We start from the raw sequence: 24513 nt of genomic DNA, 5'->3' as shown, positions 1-24513 counted from the left end.
CACGAAACCCGCCCCCCGCTCTCAACAAGCCCCGCCCCCGACTCGCCCGGAGACGGGCCCCATCCTCAGCCCCGCCCCACTTCTCCTTAAACCCCGCCCCAGCTTCCTCGAGCCCCGCCCCTCCCCGTCTCACACCCACCCACCCCCGCGCGGCCGTTCCCGCTCCCTCCCGCCGCGTCCCCGCTCTCGCGAGATCTCCTCCCGGAAGGAGCCCTTGCCTTGCCGGAAGCGGAAGCGGAAGCTGGGCGGGCCGGCGGGTGGCGGTGAGGGCCGTTACTCTCGGCCGCCATGCCGCTGCCGCCGCTCCTGCTGCTCTTGGTGCTCTGCGCCGCCGCCCGCTCCGGGGGTGAGAGGCCGGCGGAGGGCGGCTGGGGCTGGCCCTGAAGTGCCCGGGGCGGGGGAAGGCAGCGAGCGGGGGCCTGCGGCCGGGGAAGCCCGGGGCGGAGGGACCGGGGGGGGGGGGGGACGGACGGACACGGGACCGGCGGGGAGGGCAGCGGCCGGGGGGCCCCGCGGTGGGGGCGCTGAGGCGGGAGCGGTTGGGGTGGGCGCTCGGCAGCACCGGGGAGGGGGAGCAGCGCAGCCAGGGCAGCGCTTGCCCTCGGGCCGGGGTGGGTCTGGCGCGGGCGCTCGGTTCGCGTTGGGCCCCTCCTGCCTGCGGGGGCGGGGGGGGGGGGGGGGGTGGGGGGTGTCTCCCTGCCCGCCGGGTTTGCCACCCCTTTGGTTCCCCTCGCCCATCTGCCTTGCGGGGGGAGTTCCCTTCCCCTTTTGGCAGCGGTGGGGCTGCGCTGGCCGGGGAGCCGTCTCGGAGAGCCGGGCACGCTGCTTACACCGACCGGAGGGGCAGGCGGTGACCCCGACCTCTGTGTGTTTGCTGACAGCTGGGGAGCAAACAGACACCAGCAGAGCTTCAGCAGGCGCCGGGGGATCCCTCCAGTCGGGAGCACCTAACGGCCAGGAACCCCAAGGGAACGAGCATCCGCATGTGTCCACAACGGACGAAGAGCAGCGCTCTGCGTCGGGTACGTCCAACGGGAGCAAGTCGGACACGAATAACGGAAGCGTGATGGATCAGCAGAAGGGCGCGAATGTGTCTGGCCCCGGTAGCAGCGTGGAGAAGCAGACTGGTGGCCAGAGTGGTGGTGGCCAAGGCAACAGTCCGAGTGGCGGTGGCCAGGATGGCCAAGGCGGCAACGCAAGTTACCCAACCAGCAAACAAGATGGCGGCACTGGTAATCAGGCCAACGGCCAGAGCAGCAGCCCCGGTAACCAGGACACCGGCAAGCAGAACAAGGACGCCCACCAGGTGAGCCCCCAGAACGAGAGCACCCGCCAGGAGAGCACCCACGAGAACAAGGACAGCAACCAGGATGGCAACAACCAAGACAGCACCAACTCGGACGCCACCAACCAGTACAGCAGTTACAAGAACCACAGTGACAACCAGAACGAGGGCAACAACAACCAGGACAGCAAGAGCCAGGACAACGGCAACGGCCAGGGCAGCAACGACGCAAACCGGGGCAACGGCCAGGGCAGCAACAACAACAACCAGGGCAGCAACGACGCAAACCAGGGCAACAGCCAGGGCAGCAACAACAACAACCAGGGCAGCAACGACGCAAACCAGGGCAACGGCCAGGACAGCAACAACAACGGCCAGGACAGCAACAACAACGGCCAGGACAGCAACAACAACGGCCAGGACAGCAACAACAACGGCCAGGACAGCAACAACAACAACCAGGGCAGCAACAACGCAAACCAGGGCAACAGCCAGGACAGCAACAACAACAACCAGGGCAGCAACAACGCAAACCAGGGCAACAGCCAGGACAGCAACAACAACAACCAGGGCAGCAACGACACAAACGGGGGCAACAACCAGAGCAGTAATACCGAGAACCAGGACAGCAACGCCGAGAACCAGGGCAGGAACCCGGGCAGTAACGGTGATAACCAGACCAACAACCAGGGTAATCAAATGGGCTCACCGAGAGATAAAAACGCATCACCGCAGTCAGCTTCCTCCGCTGCTGCGGGCAACAGCTTTTTAGACAATGAAGAAAATCCCAGAGAGGAAGAGGATGGGGCCAAAGGAGGCAGCGACGCCTCCTCCTTTAGTAAGGAGAGAGAGAAGAGCATTCCTTCTCCCCCCAGGGACCAGTCGGAGAGCAGCCACTTCTTCGCCTATCTGGTGACCACGGCTATTATCGTTGCTGCCTTATACGTTGCGTATCACAACAAACGCAAGGTGAGTGGCTGTGCTCCTTACCCAGGCTCTCGACATCTCCCCTGCAGTTTAGGAGCTTCCTTCCCTCTCGCCGGTCACCGCTGCAGATTGGGACCTGCTCGGTTGAAGACCTTTCCCCTCGCCCTGACTTTTGCTTCTCGCCAGTTCCTCCCGCTTGCTGCGCGGCGTGGGTTTGGTTAATGTTCGTTTGAGCCTTGGTCCCAACAGCTCTGGGAGGAGCGGAGGGGGTGTTGTAACTGGGGAAAGGGGTCGGATCTCCATGGAAATTGGGTGGCCTCAGCTCTAGTGATTATTTGCAGCTGAGAGGGGTGAAAAGGAAAAGATGTATGAAGTTACCCCATGTTTTCTTGCTGACGATGAGTTTCTCTAGCAGGTTGCAGAAGACTTCTCCTTAAATAGTCTTGCGTGGTGGGGGGGATGCAGCTCAAATGATGTAACTGTCTTTTGCTGCCTTTTTTTTTTCCTCCTGTAAAGCTATTTTTGAGGTAGGAGAAAGAAAACGTTCTTATAGAATCACAGAATAGTTTGGGTTGGAAGGGACCTTCAAAGATCATCTAGTCCAACCCCCCTGCCCTGGGCAGGGACATCTTCAACTAGATCAGGTTGCTCAGAGCCCCGTCCAACCTGACCTGGAATGTTTCCAGGGATGGGGCATCCACCACCTCTCTGGGCAACCTGGGCCAGTGCTTCACCATCCTCAGCATAAAAAAATTCTTCCGTATATCTAGTCCAAATCTCCCCCCCTTTAGTTTAAAGCCATTCCCCCTTGTCCTGTCGCAACAGGCCCTGCTAAAAAGTTTGCCGCCATCTTTTTTATAAGCCCCTTTGAAGTACTGACAGGCTGCAATAAGGTCTCCCCGAAGCCTTCTCTTCTCCAGGCTGAACAACCCCAACTCTCTCAGCCTTTCTTCACAGGAGAGGTGTTCCATCCCCCTGATCATTTTTGTGACCCTCCTCCGGACCTGCTCCAACAGGTCCGTGTCTTTCTTATGCTGAGGGCTCCAGAGCTGGACGCAGTGCTCCAGGTGGGGTCTCACCAGAGCAGAGCAGAGGGGCAGAATCCCCTCCCTCGACCTGCTGGCCACGCTGCTTTGGATGCAGCCCAGGATACGGTTGGCCTTCTGGGCTGTGAGCGCACATTATTGTTTTCCGCATGTTGGGCAAACCTCATTATCGCCTGCTTTCGCTCTTAGCTGGGTTTATATATTGGCATTTGTTTGTTTCAAGTGCTTTTTCAAATGAAATGTCATCACTAGAAGGAGGAAAGCGAAGCTGGTCTTTGGCCCACTAGAAAGCGCCTGCATTTGAAGTGAGAAAGAGCTTATTTGTCACTACTGCCCCACTCACCTTGTCCCTGCTTCTCTCTCCACAGATCATTGCTTTTGCTCTGGAAGGGAAAAGATCGAAAAGTGGTCGACGGCCCAAATCTAGCGATTATCAGAGACTGGATCAAAAGGTAAGATCTACCCGAAGCGGGTGCTGCCTCACCCTGGGAGCCGGGCGGGCTGGGAGGGGGTTGCGGTGCCTGGTGTATATTGTGAATGCGATATATTGGCCTTTCGCATTAGAAACGGTCACGAGGCCCCTACTTGGCTGGTATTGGGAAGCTGATTTTTTAGCAAAAAAACCTGCTCTTGGTCTGGAAACAGGGTTTTGCCAGAAAATGGCAGCAACAATGCTGAGAAATGGTGGCAGAGAGGGCTAGCACAGAGCAGAAGTCTGTGAGTCTCAAGCTCAGGTGTGCTTACAAATGGTTTGTCACTGACTCAAATGACTTTTTCAAATAAGTTCTTAGCAGGGGAAGGGTAGGATTTGGGGAGAATTCCCTTTCTTCTTCCCCTCGAAACTTTTTTCACCTGTTGTCCTTGAAGTCAGATGTGCCTGTAGTTATTTTCTGCAATGGGAAGAGGAGACGAGGAAAGAAAATTTTTTAAGAGTCGAAAAAGTTAAGCTGAAAGTCGGACTTTCAGAAGGCTGTCGGCATTTGGGGGACCGCGACGATGGCCGTTTTCAAATGCCGTTAGGGATTTGGCGTATAAAACTCAAGGCAGTGGCATCCCCGGCTTGTTGTCAGCTCTGCAGCAGTGCAGTGCGCCGTTGGGAGTGGAAGCTCTGTTCTCTCCCTTCCCGAATTGCAGCCGTGCCTGGCTGGGGAACCCGTCTGAATGCCACCGAGACAATTTGCCCGCTTGAGCCTCCCCATTTCGTCTCACCAATATTTTGGGAATTGTTTCCTTTGCCTGGAATTCCCTGACTTGTCCCTGAGGCACAGTAAAGCAGGCAGGCAGTTAGAAAGAGCTTGGTTTTTATTTGAAAGCTCGTCAGAGACACTCAGCCTGCTCAAACCCTGATGCTTTGTCAGAGTAGAAAAACGCATGCTGAGCTTTCAAATTGTTTAAACCTTCCTTTTTGCCTTTCCAGATCTAGACTCCCCCTCGGATGTTCACTGGAATAACGACGGCCGGTGATGAAAATGCAGGAACACTGGGACGCCCACCGACTCCCCCGCTGTAGTGCTCCGAGCTGTGGCTGTGCTGCCGCGTTCGGATTTCAGACAGCAGGAAGAAGGGGAAATGCTTTTCTTTTTGCACCTGCACCTTGGTAACGTTAAACCTCTCACTTCCTCGAAACGCGTTTCTCCTTTCCCAGCTCCCAGCTGATGAACTCGTTTTCCGCTTGGGCGTCTGGCTTCTAGCCTGTGACCCAGGAAAAGCCAGTCCCCGGCACTTGACAGAACTTTTGTGTCCAGATGAAATGGAATTTGCCATCTACTGTACTGACGTCTCCTCTTGGGGGGGGGGGGGGGGGAATCCGCCTGCGAAACGAGCCATCTGACTCTTCCCCTTCCAGAGTCATAGAGCTGCCTTTGTAACCAGCACAGTCTTGCTTGAGACACGGACGTTCTCCTCTTCTGTCCATTGTATTTGGATGCTAAAGTTCGGAGCGTGACTGATTGCACTAGTAGGGAAACGATCCGCCAAGGAATCTGGTTTGATTTGATTTTTTTTTTTCCTCTCTCTCCGTGATGAAGACAATGTTAGAGTTTAACGTCTAGATTCTCTTTCATGCACATTTTTGGAAACGCTGGAGCAGTCTTTGGCCCTTGGGTTGTAGCTTCAACTTCCTCACCTGCATCTTATGCTCCACGCAGGTCTTTTCCCTCACAATCCCCGGAGTTCAGATGTTTGCACTAAAGGTGACAGTTGCGGTGTGATGCTGTGAAGGAGGGCAGGTTAGGCTTGGAAAGCTTCGTGCCAAATTGCCGCCGTGTCGTTGTAGCAGACGTTGCCTTGGCGGATTGCTTTCCTACCCCTTGTAAAATGTAGTCATGTGGTAACGTAAAACCTCCGGTAATCCCGAAGTGTTTGGGATGAATGAAACTTGCGGTCATTCAAACCTCTTCCTCAAAAATGCGGTACTGAGGCCTTGGAGTAGTCAGCTCCACTGGACGAGCTTCCATCGGCTGTAGAGCTCGCTGCGACTGAGCGCTCGGCGTTGGCTCTGGCTGGAGGAATGCCGCTTCCTTGCCCGGTTGAGAGGCGAGGCGGCTGCTCGTCCCCTGGGTCGCGCAAGCCTTGGCAGCGCCGCGCCTGCCGAGCGCCTCTCGCCTTGGGAAACCGTTGTAGCCCGCGGCGTGGGTGACGTCTTTTCTGCCTGTGAGTCACCACGGGGCGTCTCCTCCCCGGGGTCACCTCCTGAGCAGGTGACCGACATGTGAAAGGGCTTATTGTACAGCTGGCGCAACCTCTTCCCGCTCTTCCACGGCTCTGCCGGCCCCGGCTTTGAGGGGTTTTGTGTGGTTGAATGTACACGTAACCAGCTGCTTGTCGCTGAGCTGGTCGCTTCGGTATTACTGCGGAGCACTTAAACTAGGGCCTGGGACGTACTGGTTATGTTTAAGGCTGCAAAACACGTTGATTCACGAGTTATAGCTGTGAGGTTGTTTTTATTTTTGTAGTTCTACTCCAAAGATATTTGTCTGAGACGGGACGTTTCTGAAGAGGGCATGAAGTGCCTGCCCGGCTCGTGCTTTTGTTTTTTTTTTTTTTTTTTTCCAATATGGGCAGAAAAAAAATTGGTATGAGGTATCTAGAGCTCTTCACACTCTTCTAGAGCTCGTGCCAGCCGTACGTGAGTCACCCTCTCCGTGCACTTGCCGACTGACTGCACAGGAAGAATCCCGGTCGGGTTAACTTCCCCCCAGCTGGCTGCGAAAGCGACTTGCGGGATGAGGCCGGCCTTTTTCCGGCCTTCCCGAGGTTGCGAACAATTGGTAATCTGCCCTGTGGTTGCTAAAGATAGTCACGTTTGACAAGGGCAAAGTCGTTTCCTTGTCTGGACATGAAAGCTACAGCTGTATTTTTTTTTTTTTTTATTCCCCACGTAAGAGGGGAGAAGGGGCTTGACCCTCTCTTAAAAGAAAAATCTTTCTTTTTTTTCTTTTTGCTGGCTGTTAGCAAGCACAAAGAGCGGGAGAAAGTCCCTCTTGGCTTTAAATAGCTTTCAGGGTTTCCGTAGTAAACTTTTCTGATGCTAAAAGTACTTGCAGAAGCTATTTTGGAGAACGGGAGTGTGAGGTGGAGGGAAGAGAAAGGAAAACAAGTCTGGGAACGTAACCCTTGGGGGAAATGTGCCTTCTGAAAAGGGTGGGAACTCCTGCAACAAGACTCCACTGTTTCAGAGATCCCGTAGGATAAGGTTGTGCGGCTGATTTATGGACAGGATGCGGGGTGGGAGGTGGTGGCTTTTGTCTAATGACGGGGGGGGGGGCGAAAACGTATTCCAACATGTGAAATACCATGTGCTTCTGAGCTGCTCATTCCTGAATTTTTAAAGCGTGCACGCCGTTTTCCGGCTTTGTCCTGTTCTTTTGGTTTTTTTTTTTTTAAATTGAAAAATGATTTACAGAGGGGTTTGGTTTTTTTTTCACCGTCTCTTGCTTTTCTATCCCACGAGCTTTTTTCAGATGCCTTTCAGCCCTCTCTCGTTCCAAGCTGTGCTGGAAATCCCACCCCCGTTACCGGCAGTTAGCTATTAACAGCAAGCCGAAGCGAGGGAGTTCTTTTGGAGAACGGGACCGTCGTGTACCTCAAACGTCTCGATCGTCAGGTCGGAGCGAGCACGAGCTCGTTCGTCAGGTTAACGAGGACGTACGTCACCTCAAGCTGTTGGTTTGCTCAGTGCCCGGGAAGTGCAGGGTCTGGGGAGAGGCAGAGCTCACGCCCGGCTAAACGGGGGGACTCCCCCCTAAATCTCCTCCTACCCAGCTGTAATTGTCCGAGCTGCGTGAAACCTCTGGGGATGACCCCCGGTTTGCTGATTTTTATGGTATTTAAATTTATGCAATGTGTTTCAAACGGGTCAAGGTGCGCGTAACCTTTTCCCTTTGGACACAACACGTTTTCGAAGGGATGGTATCTGTCGGTACATAGGGTTTTTTGCCAGATGTTACTACTTTTAGGCCAGCTGCCTTGCCGGTTCGAATCAGCAAATGGCTTGTTTTCTGCTGCAGTGAAATGCAACTTGCTTTGAAGGATCAGAATTTTTATATTTCTTTGTACTTTTTTTTTTTTTTCCTGTGTGGTGAAGTCAATAAATGGATTTAAGAAAAACGAGTGAGGAGTTTTCACCTCTTTTTTTGCGCGTGTTCTTTTCATGGTCTCCTTTGAGACCTGGCAACAGCGGTGCAGGTTAGTTCCTCTTTGTGCAAAAAAAAAAAAAACCAAAACAAAAAACCAACGGTTTTGACAAAAACAGCTCTCTTTGAGCTGAGTGGTTTGTGTTCAAAGCTTTGCGTGCTCGGTTTGCACGTGCAGACTTGGCCCTCCCGTGACCAGCTACCCCTGCAGACGGAAGGAGCCGAGACGGGTTTCAGCCGAGAGCGGATCTGAAAAGTTTCCAGTCTGCTTCACGATCACCCTGTGTCGGCAGCCCCGTTCTTCTTGACCGGCTCGGTCCCTCGTACGCGTGGTGGTGAGCGGGGTTATTTAGGACCTGACCTTAATACAGAGTTTAACCTGCGTTTGACGGAGCTCGGTTGTGGATCTCTCCCGTTGTATTTCTTCTTTCACCCACAGGGAGGCTCTGAGGCGGACGCGGCCCGGATCCCAGCACAGCCTGCCTCCTCTGAGCAGCGGAGACTGGGAAGAGACTGGAAAAGAGAGAGCCCAGTGGTGCCACTTCTGTTCCCCCGCGGCGAGAGCAGCCTGCGTGGGATGCTGCTGCCCGACCAGCCGTGGAAAGGGGAAGGAGAAGGTGCCATGATCAACAGCGGATGATGAGGGCGCTTCTGGGTAGCGTTTACTGCTGCTTCCGGCAGTAAACGGAAGAAACTTTCTCCTTTCCCCCACTTTTTCCCTAAAAGGAGAAAATCCACCCTCCTGCACTCTCCTCCAACTCGGCTGGACGCCAGCTGCCTGGCAGTGAGTGCAGAGGACGGGCTAGGAAAAAGGGAGGACCGCTTGTTTTCCTGTTGTCGGGGTTGCTGAGAGCTTGAGGGAGGGGAAAAAGGGTGGAAGTGGGGGATTGAAATGAAAATTCTCCGTTCATCTGCACGTGGGGTTGTCGGATTGAGCACTCATCCGAGCCTTCCTACGAGAGGAGATCAGAGCACCGCTCTGCTGTGTCTCTTTTGTTTCTTCGGGAAATCGCCCTAGAATTACTGATTTGTGCTCCAAAAGCTCTTTGAACCCCTTGCCCAGTTCCACCCTGATTTGAGAGTGCTGTAAAGATCTCAACTATTTTATTCCTGCAGGTAGAGCGAATGTAGTGGGGAAGGAGCAACCCTGCAGGTCCCTCAAGGGAGAGAGGCAGCGGCGCTGAGCATCCCGTCACGCGTGCTGGGACGCGGTGAGTGCCGAGCGTGGGTTGTGTTGGGGTAGCTGCGCCACGCGCCTACCCGTGAGTCAAAGTCCAGGAGTGGAAAAAATGCTAAACGAAACCAAATTTATCTGCCGGCTGGGTTGGGCTCTGCTTATTGGAGCTGAATTGCTCGGGGCTACGCTGAGAAATACGGATGCGGCCAGAGTTTAACCGAGAGGCCCTTAGGGTGGAGGCGGCGCAGGCTTCATGCATGGGCGCAGGGTGAAACTCTACCCGCTTCGGAGGAGGTCTTCGCCCCCTTCAACCCCTCCCTCCTCCTGCGGCTGTCTGAGGACCGGTCCCCTGTCTGGCAGACCAGGGGTCCCTGTGTTTGCACAGGAGCCGTTCAGGCTTTTTTGTTGACGTGGCTTTTGTGCTTATTCTCGGTACCAAAGAGAGAACGGGAGGAGAGGACCTTGAGCAAATACATCAGGTCCACGAGGTGTCCCGGCCCATCTGTTCCCTCTGCTCGCGTCCCGGCTGGAGCTCTTCCCCTCTCCCCTTGCCTCACGTAAGAAAGAAGCTCGCAAAGACCCAATTATTCATCATGAACTACCTTGAGCAAATGCTCCCTAATCCACTCCCTGACCTCTGCTCCAGGTCCCAGCTTAAGCCACCAACCTGCAAATCCTGCTAACCACCCTATATTTGATTTTTGTTTTAAAGCCTTGAATTTTTAAACAGCCTTGTGAACAAACAGCTCGAGCATGAGGTGATCTTTACAGCAGGGCAGCACTGTTTTCATTATGGGTAGGGCGCCAGCCAGGTAAACACATCAGCTTTGCCTCTGTAAGACAAAAGTCCATGGCCTGTGCAGGTTTGTTTAGATTTAAAAAAAAGTAAAAATAAAAATAAATGGGTGAGATTGCATTTGCAAGGTTGGAGCTCTTTCGTGTAAGAAAATCAGGGGGAGAAGCAGGTTTACGTCCCGCTCTGGAGCTGTGGGTAGCCGTGGCGTGGGGCTGCTGCTGTAGGGCGTTTGGGTGTCGCCGCACCGTCGTGTGCTTAAATCAGACGTTTCTGCTCTGCAGAAGGTCCCGTGGTAAGATTTGCCCCAGCTGCACTTGGCTTGTTAAAACCTCCCCGCGGGTAGCTCCGGCACGTCCCAGGTTGAGCTGGTCACCTTTCCAGAGGGCTTTTCTGTTGGTTTTCTTGTCACTTGTCCTTTTTTTTTTTTCTCCATGCATGACAGGGGACTTCCTGCAGCCAAGCTGCTGCTCTTCGCCCCTCGGGCTTTTCTGCAGAGCTGGCAGCTCTCAAACACCGTCTGCCTCGTCCATGATGGGCGCCGAGAAGGGGAAGACCTCCTGCAGCAGGTTGGTGACGAAGCAGGGCATCTCCTTGCATCCCTCATAGGTGCCCCTGGCCTGGCAGCAAAAGGCCACCTCCCAGTTAATGCGGGTCATGAGGCGGTTGAGGGCCAGGTGACGTTCCTCTCCCTCCAGGACCTTGAGCAGGGTCTGGAGGAACATGGATCCGGAGATGTTGAGGAAGGCCACGTAGCCTGCAGAGCGTGAAGGAAGGAGAGCAACGTTGGCTGCGCCGTGGCCCTCTGATGGCAACGTTTCCAAAAGGAAACGTTTTCGGCCGGCGTTGGGTGTGTCAGGGGCTCTCCCTTACCTGGGCTGCAGGCGAACATCACGGCGGTTTGAGGAGGGATGGAGAGGTAGTCTGAGAAGCAGTCTGGCTCGCACTCTGGCTCGGGCTCCCCGCTGTCGCACTCCACAACCACCCCCTGGTCGAATTCTTCCCCCCGGCAAGCCTGCGGGCAGAACGGCTGTCGTGAGCTTCCCCCTGCTCTGCTCTCTCCCTTTTGCCCGTTTCCAGGGCAAGCCTAAAGCTCCTGGGGTCTTTGGGGGCTCCCTGTGGACCTGTAACCCTCCCCAAGCCAAGCCTACAACCCATCCCGTGGTGCAGAGCCCCTCCCAGCTCCCGTTCCCCGAGTCCTACAGCCCCACGCAACTCCTCTCCCATCTCCATCCCCTTCCCATCTCGTCCGTCGACCATCCTCTTCCCTTCTCACCCACTGCAGCTCAGCTTTGCCAAGCCTGTCCTGCCACGAGCCTAGAGATGGGGCTCCCTCCTCTCTTCCCTACGCATTTCTCGCGAGGCTGGTTCCCCTTCTCTTTGCGTTTACCCCTCCCCTCCCCGGTAAATGCGGTTGCTGCACGTGCGAACCCAGAAATACACCCGGAAACGCAAAAACCCGCTGGGAAAGTGCTGGCAGAGACTCCCCTTGGAGCGCAGCCCGCGGGCAGCCCAGTTCGTGCACGGTCCTTTATTCTACGCGGTGGCTTGGTCTTTCTTGCGGGGACGGAGTACCGGGCTGGTGTTGGGAAGGTGCTGGAGAGGCACTAGAGCTGCTGAGGCTGCTCTGAGGGCACGTTTCACCCCTACCTGGAGCTACCTCTGCCGGGACGTGTTGGTTGGGACCAGACCGAACGGCGGCGGTAGACGTCTCCCAGCGTTAGGGGAGAGGGGAGCATCCCCCTCACCTCTCCCTGTGCAAACTCCCCGCCTAACGCCAGCGGTAAATACTCGCTCAGGACGTGGCCCGCAGAGATGCCCGCAAGCTAGCTGCGACACCCTGGCACTGAACAGCCCGGAGAGGTGGACGGAGGCCGCTGGGAGCCGCGGGGACCCGAGAGCCGTGGTGATGCCGAGGGGAAGCAGCCCTTCTCTTCCAGCCTGGGCTCTGGGCACCCCCAGCCCTGCGGTTCATCAGGGACAGCGTTCGTCAGCACGAGCACAAGCTTGGCCCGCTGAGCGAGGTGCCCAGACCAGCCTCCGGGTTTGTCGGCTCGTCTGGGGGATGTCCACGGCTGTCGCCGCTCCCTGAACAGAGGCCAAGCCCTTTGCCAGAAGGAAACGAATGCCGTGAGTAATTTATACTTGCTTTCAGGTGAAAAAACTCCTGTATATTTGCGTAAGAGCTCACGCTATCTGCTGGTATCCATCCAGTTGCTGAACTATTAGTTTGCTCAGCGACCTAATCCTCCCTGTCGGATCAGCGTTAAAGCGTACTTCCAGGGCTCCTTTCCTGCAGGAGCATGTTCAGGCTCCCCCCTGCTTCACTGCTTGGGAACCTGCTGTGGGCTTTATTTTTTTCTTTTTTTCCCCCTACTACCTCACCAGTTCATAGCTGGGCTTCTCCCAGCCCTACCCCAGGAGTTTGCTGTGCCCAAATGTCACGGTGACGGGATTTGAAGGCAGCTGTTACCCATTCATCTAGATCCTGGTGGTGTCTGGGGGGGGGAGTATTTGATCCCAGCAATGTCATGTATCACGGCAAACAATTTGGTTTCAGCCCAGGTAGTCCAGAGGGTGCAAACCACCAGGAGAAACGCTCCTGTCTGGAGGCACTGGGAAAAGACCGAGGCTGTTTCCCAAAGAAAGGACACGTGTGTGGGTGATGATGGGCTGGGAGAGGAGTGTTTGCAGTCAGCAAAGAAACCTCAAAATCGGTGAAAGCGTGAAAAAAGAGGGATGGAGGGTTGTGGTGGGAAGCTGGGGAGTGACGAAAGGATGGAGCTCTCGCACGGATGTAGCAAAATCCACGATTAGAACAGACTTATACCAGCAGCAACCTTAAGCCTCGTGCTTCTGCCAGTCTAATTCTGCACAAACTTAGGAAAAAGGGGATCAAATTATCATCCAGCGGCTGTGTTACCTGGATAAAGAAGATTTTGGGTATTTTGGTGAGCACCGGGCACTTCGACGATAAAATCTGGAAAATCCGGGTCAGCATAACCGGCTCCGAGTCGCAACCGAATATGACCCCCTCCTGTCCGTGGCTGGAGATGATGCTCACGAAGTACTCTCCGTGCTCGCGGCAGCACTCTGCAAAGACGCGGCCGAACCGATGCCTTTGAGCATCGAACCGGGGTGTGGCGGAGGGTTCTTAGACCGAGAGGTGGGAAATGGGAGGTAGCTGGGCTTGGGGGAAGACAAGGAGGGGGTTTAGGGGCTGGCAGGGGGGACGTGTACCTTGCTGGTAAAGGTCTTCTATCTCCTTGGCTGTCTTGTTATGCATCAGCTTCACCTTGTAGTTGAGCCGTGAGAGTATGTTGGAAAGCTTCTCCGCTTCTCTCTTGGCTCCTCCCCGGGGCCAAAACACCACATCACCGTCGCTGCTGCAGAAATTGGTGTTGACGATGACAAGAGCCCGGCTTTGCCTTGGCTGGGACATGCTGGGGTGTCCCCTCGGATGGGTAGGTGGTCTCCAAACCCCCACCGTGCCGGCGCGGGGCTCAGGTTTGTCTAGCGGTGAGCCCGGAGTCCTCCTCCGGGAAATCCGGGACAACGTACCCTGCTCCGCTGGCTGACTCAGCACCAGCGTGGCTGATTTTCAAGGGCAAGGCAGGAGCGATGCCCTGTCACCTGCTGAGGGAGCGAGGTGGCACCTGGGCATGACTCACAGGGGTAGGAGAGGGCCGCGGCTCGCCCCTGGGTTCAGTGGGCATCGCCGGCTGCGAGAGGGCTGGGCTGGCACCCTCCGGCCTGGAGCATATGGGGCATATGTGGGGAGGAGAGGGGGGGAAAAAAAAGAGGATTTTTTTTTTCTCCAAGGGGATGGTGGGGGGTGGAGAGGGCTGGGGGATGGAAATGCCTGCGTTGCGGGAAGCACCGGGAGCAGCCAGGCAATCCCTCCCTGCCTTTCTCACCGTCTGAGTCTCTGTTTCCCCAAAAAGCCAGGCAATTCCTGCTTCCCGTCGCTGACCGCGGGGAAAACGGCCCCTTCCAGCTTCCCCCGCGAGCTCCTAGCAGGGCTTGTTGGCCAGTGTTGCTTATTGCCTAACCCTGCCCGCTCCCGGGGAGGCAGCAGGCACTTGCCCGCCGGTTTTACCCACTTGGGGTACCCATTTATGGCACTGCTGCAATTATTCCTCCCCAAAACATTCCGCGCTGGTGCAGGATGAGCCCCCAGCGACGCGCTCACGAGGACGGGTCTCAACTGCACCCCCTCTCTCCTTCCCTTCCCAAACTTGCTGACCTGCGGTGTCGAAAAGCAGCCCTCTCACGCCACCCTAACCCCAGCCCTGCTGATCCCGTGTCACAAGGCGCAAATCACAAGATGATGATGATGATGATTATTTATTTCTGGTCTCACGTGCTTCCCTTCCCATTTGGAGAGGGCTTTGAGTTCCCAAGCTTTTCCCAGCAGACAGAAGGGCTGGACTTTTTTTATTGCTAAAGGAGCGGGTGTTTGCACCATCGCACGTCTCCGGGCGATGGAGGGTAGAGCAGCACTGAAATATCGCAGCGTCACGGGGCTGAGGGGCTGCATCACTGCCGAGCACGCTGGTCCTGCTACGCCGCTGCAGCAAGGCCTGACTTTGAAAGCGCCATACAGCGAAGCAAGCACCGCTGCTCTTAAATAGCTTTAAACCTGGCTTAAATCACTCCAGCCTCCACGCCTGGCCTTGGCGTGCCAGAAGGACCCGCTTACTCCGCCGCCCCGGTGAGCCAGGAGCCGGCTCCTTCCTAAAGGACCGTGTCCGTGAGCCTCTCCCGGGTGTCTTGGTTAAAACACAGCGACGGGGCTTAGGTTGGCGTGATTTTCCCCTTGCTTAAATGCAGCCGGTGCCCGTCCAGCGGCTGGCGGGGGTTTACCAAACCGCTGCCTGGGCAAGCCCGTGCACAGCCCCGTCTCGGGGAGGTGCTGCTTCCTCTGCCTCCACAACCCCCGGGGCTGCTGACTCCCACGTTGGAGCTTCATGAGCCCAGTGAAGCTTTAGGAGCCCAACTCTGCACCAAAGCCACCGTCTGAAAGGGGGGGGAAAGCATCCCCGGGGGGCTCGCTCCCCTTGACCCAGCGGCTCTGGGGGATGCAGGTGAAGGTTGATGCTCTTCCGATGGTCCAGGCGGCTGTTGGACACTAGTGGGGATGAAGCGGCCGTGGGTGTTGGTGGTAGAAGCTGTTGGGTTTTTGCCTTCTGGTGCAGCCCGGTTTTTGGGGTTGCCTTGACTTCTCTCCTGGCCGCTGCTGCACATGGCAGGCTCTTGGAGCCCCTCTTCCCTCCAGCGGGAGAAGGGTTTTTGCCCTCAAAAGGGCGGCCAGGGATCAAGCGCTGGCTTTTACTCGCTAGCGGTGGGCGTCGTGGTGGAAGGAGGTGAGCTCTAGGTGGGTAAGGTCCAGGGCAAGGTGGGTGGGGAAGGTTTCCAAGCTGCCTGGAAATGGGTACGGCGCCTTCCTGGGCTGTAACCCTTTGGCTTTGCATTAGAGAAGGATGTGCTACGGGTGATTTGGAGCGGAAAATAAGGCGCCGGAGGGAAAGGGAGGTCCTGGCCGGTGGGACGGCAGGCGTTAGTCCCTCTTCTTAGAGTCGGTGGCCTGCGTGCGCTTTTTCAGCCGTGCCACGTCGGCGTAGAGGTTGCGCTTGAGGACGGCGCTGCCGCAGATGAGGGCTCCTTGCAGGGCTCCCACGAAGCCGCCCAGGCACAAATCCTGCCCTGGAAGAGAGCGGGAGGCGGCGATGGCAGTGGCCGTGCTGGGGACCCGAGGGCAGCCCACGCTCTCTGTCCCCAGCTGCCCCTCAACGCTGCTGGACATCACCGTCCCCGTCCATCATCCGCCCTCCCCACCTTCCAGCTGCCCCCACGCCGACCCTTGGGTTTAAATCCACAAAACCCCTCCCTGTTGGACCCCTCTTCCTCCTCCCCCGCAGGGAAAGGCCCTCATCCTGCCCAGCTAAAACAAATCAGCCCTGGGCAGGGAGACGACGTCCAGGAGCTGGAGGAGGCACAGCCCTTTCCTCCTCCCGTTGGGACCATGCAGCTCCGCTTAGACACGCTCCACCGGCTCTTGCGTCACCCCGTGGCACGGCAGCGGCTTGTCCCCTTATTTCATCGAAGGTTTTTCTCCCCCCATACCCTGCTTCCCCAGAGGCGTCCTCATCTGAGAACGTGGTGTCTGGGTGGTGGCCACGGTACCTGTCAGGTAGAGGTTGGGGACGGCCGTCTGCGCCCTCACGGTGGCAATGGCTTCGGCTTGCAGGCGGGCAATGTTGTGGTCGATGCCGTAGATCTCCCCCCTGGGGCTGGCGATGTAGTGCTGGTTGGTGAGGGGCGTCCCTCCGGAGATGTACTCGATCTGGGGGAGGACGAGGGGACAACGTGGTCTGCATGGGGTAGGCGTGATGGTGCGGGGCGACTCATTGTGCTCCAGAAAGCTGTTTTCGTGGGGTTACGGGCTGGGACAGGTTTCCTTGCAGACCCTTGGGTGGCGGTTCTGGCCAAGTTTGGTCCCGGGATGGTCCTGGAGGATCATCGTACCCCCCGCCTTGCACCATGCGTGGTCAGGAGGCAGCAGCGATGGGTTGGTGCTGGACCTCATGTCCAGCAGACCCAGACCCTGCTCCTACGTTTGCAGGAAGGGGCTGGGTGTACAGGACCCAGAAGAGGAGCTGGAGGAACCGCGAACCCCAGGTTTCCTCACCCTGTCCTCGATGCGAGGGTAGAGCTTGAAGACGGCCTGCATGATGGTGTCCACAAAGGTTTTCTTCAACTCCTCGTAATCATCTCCCCGCTTACTGACCTGCTTGTCCTTCCACTCCTCAAACCACTCGTATTTGGCGAAGGTCACGATGGCCAGCGTGGATTTACCTGCAGCAGGACAAGGTTGGGGCGGTTGTCCCTCTGCCCACCCTCATGCCACCATTCCGCTGCCACAAACCCAACCCGCCCCATGCGAACACCCGGGATGTCCCTCGGTCTTTGTGGTCCCATATCCCCGTCCGGTTATCTTGAAGACCGCTTTCCACGAGCAACCTGCTCAGCAGCTTTGACCGTGGCTATTTTAGGTGAAACTCCTCATTTGCGGTCATAGAATCATAGAATCATTGAGGTTGGAAAAGACCTCTAAGATCATTGAGTCCAACCAGCAACCCAACACCACCATGCCCACTAAACCATGTCCCTAAGTGCCTCATCTACACGTCTTTTAAATACCTCCAGGGATGGGGACTCCACCACTTCCCTGGGCAGCCTGTCCCAATGTTTAACCACTCTTTCAGTAAAGACATTTTTCCTCATGTCCAATCTAAACCTCCCCTGGCGCAACTTGAGGCCGTTTCCTCTCGTCCTATCGCTTGTTCCTTGGGAGAAGAGACCGACCCCCCCCTCGCTACAACCTCCTTTCAGGGGGTTGTAGAGAGCGATGAGGTCTCCCCTCAGCCTCCTCTTCTCCAGGCTGAACAACCCCAGTTCCCTCAGCCGCTCCTCATCAGACTTGTTCTCCAGACCCCTCACCAGCCTCGTTGCCCTTCTCTGGACACGCTCCAGCACCTCGACGTCCTTCTTGGAGTGAGGGGCCCAAAACTGAACACAGTATTCGAGGTGCGGCCTCACCAGTGCCGAGTACAGGGGCACGATCACTTCCCTGCTCCTGCTGGCCACACTATTTCTGATACAGGCCAGGATGCCCTTGGCCTTCTTGGCCGCCTGGGCACACTGCCGGCTCATGTTCAGCCGGCTGTCGACCAGCACCCCCAGGTCCTTTTCCACCAGGCAGCTTTCCAGCCACTCTTCCCCCAGCCTGTAGCGCTGCATGGGGTTGTTGTGGCCCAAGTGCAGGACCTGGCACTTGGCTTTGTTGAACCTCATACAGTTGGCCTCGGCCCATCGATCCAGCCTGTCCAGGTCCCTCTGCAGAGCCTTCCCACCCTCGAGCAGATCAACGCTCCCGCCCAACTTGGTGTCGTCTGCAAACTGAGGGTGCACTCGATCCCCTCATCCAGATCATTGATAAAGATATTGAACAAGACCGGCCCCAAAACTGAGCCCTGGGGAACACAAACAAACAAACCAAACCACAGCAAGAGTTTTCAAGCTGCTCCCAAGCGCGTGTGGCCGGGCTTCAGCCTTTACCTGGGTGCCTCGTTTCCCAGGTGGGGTCCTTGGCTGACGGGCAGGTGACAAACAGGAGAGGGATGTTCTTGGCAGCTTCTTCTCTGGAAGAAGCCAGGTAGCGATTCATTCTGCAGAGATACACGAGGGTTTGAGGTGGGTTTCGATGCAAGCCTTGCCGTGAATACTTGCTACATCCGAATCCCCATGCAGCGAGGATCTGCCAAGAGCATTTTCTGAGTCACCACCCAGGAATTCATCTCCTCACGCTTAACGAAGCACGTCTAAGGTGAAGCCAAACCTACATTTCGTCCAGGTCATCTCCTGCATATATGAAGTAGTTGGTGGGCTCCAGCCCCAGCTCCTCCCTTGAGCCATTAAGACCTACGAAGACGGTGAAACCCCCTTCGCCGTGTGTCGCCATGCGAAGCTGAGACTGGATCTCTGCGATACGGAGGGAAGAAGGGAAAAATTAGTATTTTCTGAGATCCTCAGCTACGGAGAAGTGGTTTCTCCTAGAAGCCGCCCCATTCGTATCTGTGTTGCTCCCACGTTGGCTTGTACAACTGATTTATCTCAAAACATCCTGTGCGTGCTCAAGGGGTGGGATGGCAACGGCCGCGAGCTGTAAGGAAGGCAGCAGCGCCGCGATTTCCTGTAGGGGATGCTTTAGGGTACCCTTGGCTCGAGCTTCTCCTGGTTTTAATGAGCTGCTTGGATTCAAACGCACTCCTGCTCTGCAGACATTGAATGGTTGCAGACCAGGACCGTATCGTTGCCCAGAAAGCTCCTTCCCCCCTGACCGTGCCCCCTTCCCACCCGACCGTGCCTCTTCCCACCCGACCGTGCCTCTTCCCCCTGAACCGTGCCCTCTTCCCACCCGACCGTGCCCCCTTCCCCCCGAACCGTGCCCCCTTCCCACCCGACCGTGCCCCCTTCCCCCCGAACCATGCCCTCTTCCCACCCAACCATGCCCCCTTCCCCCCGAACCGTGCCCTCTTCCCACCCGACCGTACCCGCTTCCACCCGAACCGTGCCCCCTTCCCACCCGACCGTGCCTCTTCCTCCCGAACCGTGCCCCCTTCCACCCGACCGTACCCCCTTCCCCCCCGACCGTGCCTCTTCCCACCCAACCGTGCCCCCTTCCACCCGACCGTGCCTCTTCCCACCCAACCATGCCCCCTTCCCCCCGAACCGTGCCCTCTTCCCACCCGACCGTGCCTCTTCCCACCCAACCATGCCCCCTTCCCCCCGAACCGTGCCCTCTTCCCACCCGACCGTGCCTCTTCCCACCCGACCGTGCCTCTTCCCCCTGAACCGTGCCCTCTTCCCCCCTGACCGTGCCCCCTTCCCACCCGACCGTGCCTCTTCCCACCCGACCGTGCCTCTTCCCACCCAACCGTGCCCCCTTCCCCCCGAACCGTGCCCTCTTCCCACCCGACCGTGCCTCTTCCCACCCAACCGTGCCTCTTCCCACCCGACCGTGCCTCTTCCCACCCGACCGTGCCCCCTTCCACCCGACTGTGCCTCTTCCCACCCGACCGTGCCTCTTCCCACCCGACCGTGTCCCCTTCCACCCGACCGTGCCCCCTTCCCCCCGAACCGTGCCCCCTTCCCACCCGACCGTGCCCCCTTCCCACCCGACCGTGCCTCTTCCCACCCAACCATGCCCCCTTCCCCCCGAACCGTGCCCTCTTCCCACCCGACCGTACCCGCTTCCACCCGAACCGTGCCTCTTCCCACCCGACCGTGCCTCTTCCTCCCGAACCGTGCCCCCTTCCACCCGACCGTACCCCCTTCCACCCGACTGTGCCCCCTTCCACCCGACCGTACCCCTTCCACCCGACCGTGCCCCCTTCCACCCGACCGTACCCCTTCCACCCGACCGTGCCTCTTCCCCCCGGACCGTGCCCCATCCAAAGCAGCAAGATTATTTTGCGGCGGCACTAAACCCAACTTTAAATGGGCATTTCACCGACTTTCACAAGTTTCGGGGCACTGCGCTGTGGTTTTTAGGGAAACCGAGCAGCAAGCCAGGGCTTTGCCAACTGTATGGCCAGTTTTTGGCAAATTAATTTAGGCTTGATTAAAAACCCTGCAAAGAAATGTATGGCCAGGGGTGGTGTTTTGAATGCCGCGACACGAAGGACAGGGTTTTGCTGATGCCTACGAAATAATTACAAAGAAGCCACTTTCTGATGCGGCTCAGAGAGGGATTAATGCCGTAACCCCCATGAAACCCAGCGCTGCCGTGTTTTACCAGGCAACGCCCGCGCCTCCGCCGGCAGGAGCCGTTCGTAGGTGTTGAAGATCCCGGCGTCCGAAATGATAACGGGAGCGAAGATGTTCACCAAACCTTGGCCTTTCTTGACGCTCACACCTGGAAGGTTGAAAAGCGAGGCGGGGAGGAACGGGTCCGGTTAAAAGCAACGCCGCGGCGGGGAGAAGCCACGTGTGCCCCAGCCCGTGCCGGCGCTCACCGCAGGCTTTGCCCTGGGAGTCCAGCAGGATCCTCTGCACCGGCGCGTTTCCCAACACGTTGCCTCCGGCTTTCCGGATAACGGGAATGGTGTGGAAAGCGATTTCCCCGGCCCCCCCTTTGGGGTACCACGCGCCGCGGAGGAAGTGGTTCACCAGGATGCTGTGCATGGAGAAGCTGGCCTTGGAGGGGACCACGCCTGAAAAAAGGGGCAGCGTAAGGTGAGTTTGTGCCGAATCGTGGTTTTGTGGCTTATCCTGAAGTTTTTAGGATGAGGAGTGCCCTGTCCTCGGCTGGACGCGATGCTGCAAGGAAGGACGGATGCGGGCGAGAAACGATGGGTCGTCGGTGCCTGGAGGAGCAGGGAGGGCGTCGGACGTGGGTGGCCCCGTGGCAAAGCCCGTGGCTCGTTCACAACTCGGGCTGCGCCCGCTGAACCAGCCGAGTGACGGGGGTCCACGAGCAAACCCCCGGGGCGGACGGGAGGAAGGGAAGGGGAAGGCTCAGGGCGAAAGGGTTACGGCGAGGCCGGAGCGGTGGGTGCCAGCGCGAGGTTAAGGGCGGGTAGATGTTCCCTTGCGTAAGAGGAGCGATGCTTCCACGCCGTGAAGCTGAAGGATGCGGAGGAAAAGAGATGAAGGCGAGCAACGGGGACGTGGGGACAACCGGCCGCTGGCTTGGGGACAAGGATGCTGGCAGAGCACCCATGCACGCAGCATCCCTCGCCCGCAACCCGCGACAGCCATCACCCTTATAAAAGCAAAGAAAAAAGGGTTTTCTTGGAGGTTTGGGGGGGTTTTTTTTTGTTTGTTTCTAAAGGGTTTAACTTCACCTCCACGGCGCCCCGGAGCCTCCTGGCTACCTACCGTAGGTGGGGAAGATGTAGCTGAAGACGGCCCTGAGCTCGCGGTCGGCGGTGAGACCATCCACCACCTCCTTCAGGCTGCGCGACGCCAGCCGGCAGAAGGGGCTGAGGCGCGGCAGCAGCCCCGAGCGGCACAGCAGGGTGGCCAGCGCCCGGGGGATCATTTTCAAGACGCCCACCAGCACGGTCCCTCTGCCAACGCTCTGCGGGAGGGGAGGCTTGTTGCTGAGCATCCGCCGCCGGGGGGGCGCGGGGGGCTGCGGACAACCGCGGGGTGGGCTCGAAAGATGCTCAAAAGCATCTTTTTCCCCTTAAATTTACTGCTCGGCCGGCAGAGAGGCGACAGTAGGGAGCTGCGGGCAAAGGGAGCGCCTGCCCCCACCAAAAAACCTCCCCTGCGGCAGAGGCTCCCAGCCTTCGCAGTGGTTTCAAAGCATAAATTAATAATGGTAATTATCGGTAATGATTGCAACCACTCCACCGGCTGGGAGGACCCGGAGCATCGTCCCACGGCGCTCGGGGGGGGGGGGTGGTCAGGGCTCGCAGGGGTCCCAGCACGTCCCGTGGGACCACGAGCATCCGCGGGGAGGGGGGTTAAAACTCGGGGTGCGACACCGGGTTTTCGAGGCAGAAAAGGGAGATTTTTTTTCTGACGTGTTTCCCAGTGCTTTCGGGGGCGGGTTGTGCCACGCCATTGTTCTCTGCAGTTGCCCCATACCCGAGTGTCGGGGGGGGGGGGGGGGGGGGAATTTCCCCTCCCCGCGTGACCCCGCAGAGAGGGACCAGAGCCAAAAAAATCCCCCCCCCGGCCCATCTCCGCGGCGAAGCCAAAGCCCCCCCCCCCCCCCCCCCTTACCTTCACCAGCCGCCGGAACTCCTCGATAGCGGCCCCCTCCCCGGGAAACTGCTCCTTCAAGCCTTGGAAATATTCCTCCTTCCCCGAATAGATGCGATAGGTCCTGCCGCGGCCGGGCTCCCCCAAAACCACGGCGTCGTAGACGGCCGGCAGCCGAGCCCACTCCAGCTGCCCCTCCGTCAGCTGGTCCACCACGACGCGGATGGTGGAGCCCTCCCGCATCTGCCCCACGTAGTGGATACCTGGAAGATGTGTTTTTGGTTTATTTTGGGGGGTTTTTTTTTCCTTGTTTTTTTTTTTTTACACCCCATCGCGTACCCCTGGCATGCGCGGGACCCTCCTTTTATTTCTCCACTCCCCCCCCCCCCCCAGCAGCTCCGTATGGAAAGGGAAAAAGCCGGGAAACACCCGCCTCCCATTCGAGGTGGAAGGGAAAACCACGCGCTCGCCGCCCTGTTTTTAAGCAGCTTTTAGGAATTTCATTACACCTCGATACTTTTTTTCCTCTCTATATTGCTGAAAATAATTAATCCCGTGCAGCTCGAGGGACCTACGGAGGGACTTTGTCTTGCTGGAAGGAGTTTGCCGTGGGAGGTGTGAGAGATGACATCCCCCCCCCCACCCCCCCCCGGGACGGGGAATTCCACAGGGGCTGAGCTGGATACGGGGAATTCTATAGGGTTTTGGTGTGACGGCGACGGGGCGCGACCGGCGGCACCTCGTCCTTCAGCAGGAGGATTTTGGGGCGAGGGAAGGTGCCCGACACCGCGTCGCTCAGGCGGAAAAAGCGCTTGTATAACCCGGGGTGGGTGTGCCGGGCACGCCCGCTCTGGGTTCCCACGGGTGTTTTGGGCATCCCCCCCCCCCCCCGCCTCCCCGCACCCTCACCCTGTGGCTCAGCCTCCCCCCCCCCCCCCCACGATGAGCCAGGGGTGAATTTGGGACCCCCAAATGCCGGTGGCGGGGGGGGGGGGGGGGGGGGGGCGTACCGGTGTCGAACTCGAAGCCCTTCTCGCTGAAGGTGTGGCAGCAGCCCCCCAGCTTCCCGTGCTGCTCCAGCACCAGCACCCTCTTGCCCGCCTTCGCCAGCAGCGCGGCAGCTGCCAGGCCCCCGATGCCGCTGCCCACCACGATGGCATCGAGCCCCTCGGGGACTTTATCTGCTGAGAAAACTGGGGGGGGGGGGGGGGGGGGCATCCTCAGCGGTGGGATGTGGCACCCCCCCCCCCCCCCCCGAGCGGGGGCGCACGGTAAGCCGGCAGGTGACCCCGAAACCTGGCCGGAGGGGGAGATGCCACTCGGGGGGCGATGCCACCCCGTTGGGCGATGCCGTGCTGGGGGGGTGATGCCACCCCGGGGGGGGGTGATGCCACACGGGGGGGGGGTGATGCCACACGGGGGGGGGGTGGGGGGGGGGATGCCATTCTGGGGGGGGTCATGCTGCCCCCGGGGTGATGCTGCATCGGGGGGGGGATGCCACCCTGGGAGGCGATGCCACCCCGGGGGGGGGTGATGCCACCTCGCCAGGCGATGTCACACGGGGGGGGGGGGAGATGCCATTCTGGGGGGGGTCATGCTGCCCCCGGGGTGATGCTGCATCGGGGGGGGGGGGGATGTCGCCCCGTGGGGGGATGCCACCCTGGGAGGCGATGCCACCCCGGAGGGGGGGTGATGCCACCTCGCCGGGCGATGCCACACGGGGGGGGAGATGCCATTCTGGGGGGGGGTCGTGCTGCCCCAGGGGGTGATGCCGTGCCGGGGGGAGATGCCGCCCCGGGGGGTTAATGCCGCCCCGGGGGATGATGCCCCCCCCCCCAGCGAAGCGCAGGGATGGGGGGGTTCCCCCACCGGGGAGGGGGGGGGGGGGGGGCACCGGGCAGAGCTGCCGGCGAGCGGCGGGGCGGGCAGAGCCCCGTACCTGCCTTGAGGACCGTCCTGCGGGCAGCCTTGTCGGTGACGAGCGGGGCGGGCGGGCGCCGGGCATCGGCGGCGAAGGGGCTGGGGCCGCCGCCCGCGCCCCGCAGGAGCCGGGCGAGGAGGAGGAGGAGGAGGAGGAGGAGGAGGAGGGCGAGGAAGAGCAGCGCGTACGGCCACATGGCGCTGCGCCCCTCTGCCGGCGCGGCCCCGCGGGCAGCCCCGCTCCGCCCCGCGGGGAACGGGCGGGCGGAGCCGGCGCGGCCCGGGAAGGGGCGTGGCGGGGGGGGGGGGGGGCGGAGACCGAGAGCTGGCACCGGGCGCTGGGAGCTGGCACCGGCCCCCGCGCCCCGGTCCCCGGCAGCCCTGCCCCCGTCCCGGCGGGCGGCCGCGTTCCCCGCGGTTTGACCCTCCCGCGCCGCCGTCGGCCGCCCCGC

The 24513-nt window shown here is 58.8% G+C and overlaps 3 protein-coding genes across 3 annotated transcripts; 1 reads left to right on the top strand and 2 right to left on the bottom strand.

Moving 5' to 3' along the window:
• The first annotated feature begins 265 nt into the window (after positions 1–265).
• TGOLN2 (trans-golgi network protein 2) lies at positions 266–5054 on the top strand. The gene is made up of 4 exons (XM_076358752.1): positions 266–346; positions 882–2254; positions 3627–3710; positions 4676–5054. The coding sequence occupies exons 1-4, from the start codon at positions 289–291 to the stop codon at positions 4679–4681; spliced, it is 1521 nt and encodes a 506-aa protein (XP_076214867.1). The 5' UTR covers positions 266–288; the 3' UTR covers positions 4682–5054.
• Positions 5055–10313: 5259 nt separating this feature from the next.
• On the bottom strand, positions 10314–13304 carry LOC143170537 (caspase-7-like). Its single transcript, XM_076358898.1, has 4 exons — positions 13103–13304; positions 12786–12955; positions 10736–10877; positions 10314–10619 (listed from the first exon to the last, which is right to left on the bottom strand). Exons 1-4 carry the CDS (start codon positions 13302–13304, stop codon positions 10372–10374), a joined length of 762 nt encoding a protein of 253 aa, XP_076215013.1. The 3' UTR covers positions 10314–10371.
• Positions 13305–14193: 889 nt separating this feature from the next.
• On the bottom strand, positions 14194–24298 carry RETSAT (retinol saturase). Its single transcript, XM_076358936.1, has 11 exons — positions 24081–24298; positions 23152–23334; positions 22163–22404; positions 21308–21509; positions 20443–20640; positions 20223–20342; positions 18268–18406; positions 17984–18093; positions 16554–16720; positions 16049–16208; positions 14194–15568 (listed from the first exon to the last, which is right to left on the bottom strand). Exons 1-11 carry the CDS (start codon positions 24256–24258, stop codon positions 15423–15425), a joined length of 1845 nt encoding a protein of 614 aa, XP_076215051.1. The 5' UTR covers positions 24259–24298; the 3' UTR covers positions 14194–15422.
• Between the last annotated feature and the right edge of the window lie 215 nt (positions 24299–24513).

This window comes from Aptenodytes patagonicus, chromosome 24 (assembly GCF_965638725.1).
Source record: "Aptenodytes patagonicus chromosome 24, bAptPat1.pri.cur, whole genome shotgun sequence".
NCBI lineage: Eukaryota > Metazoa > Chordata > Aves > Sphenisciformes > Spheniscidae > Aptenodytes > Aptenodytes patagonicus.
Note: the sequence above shows the minus strand (reverse complement) of the source record. Positions and strands in the feature narration are given on the sequence as shown.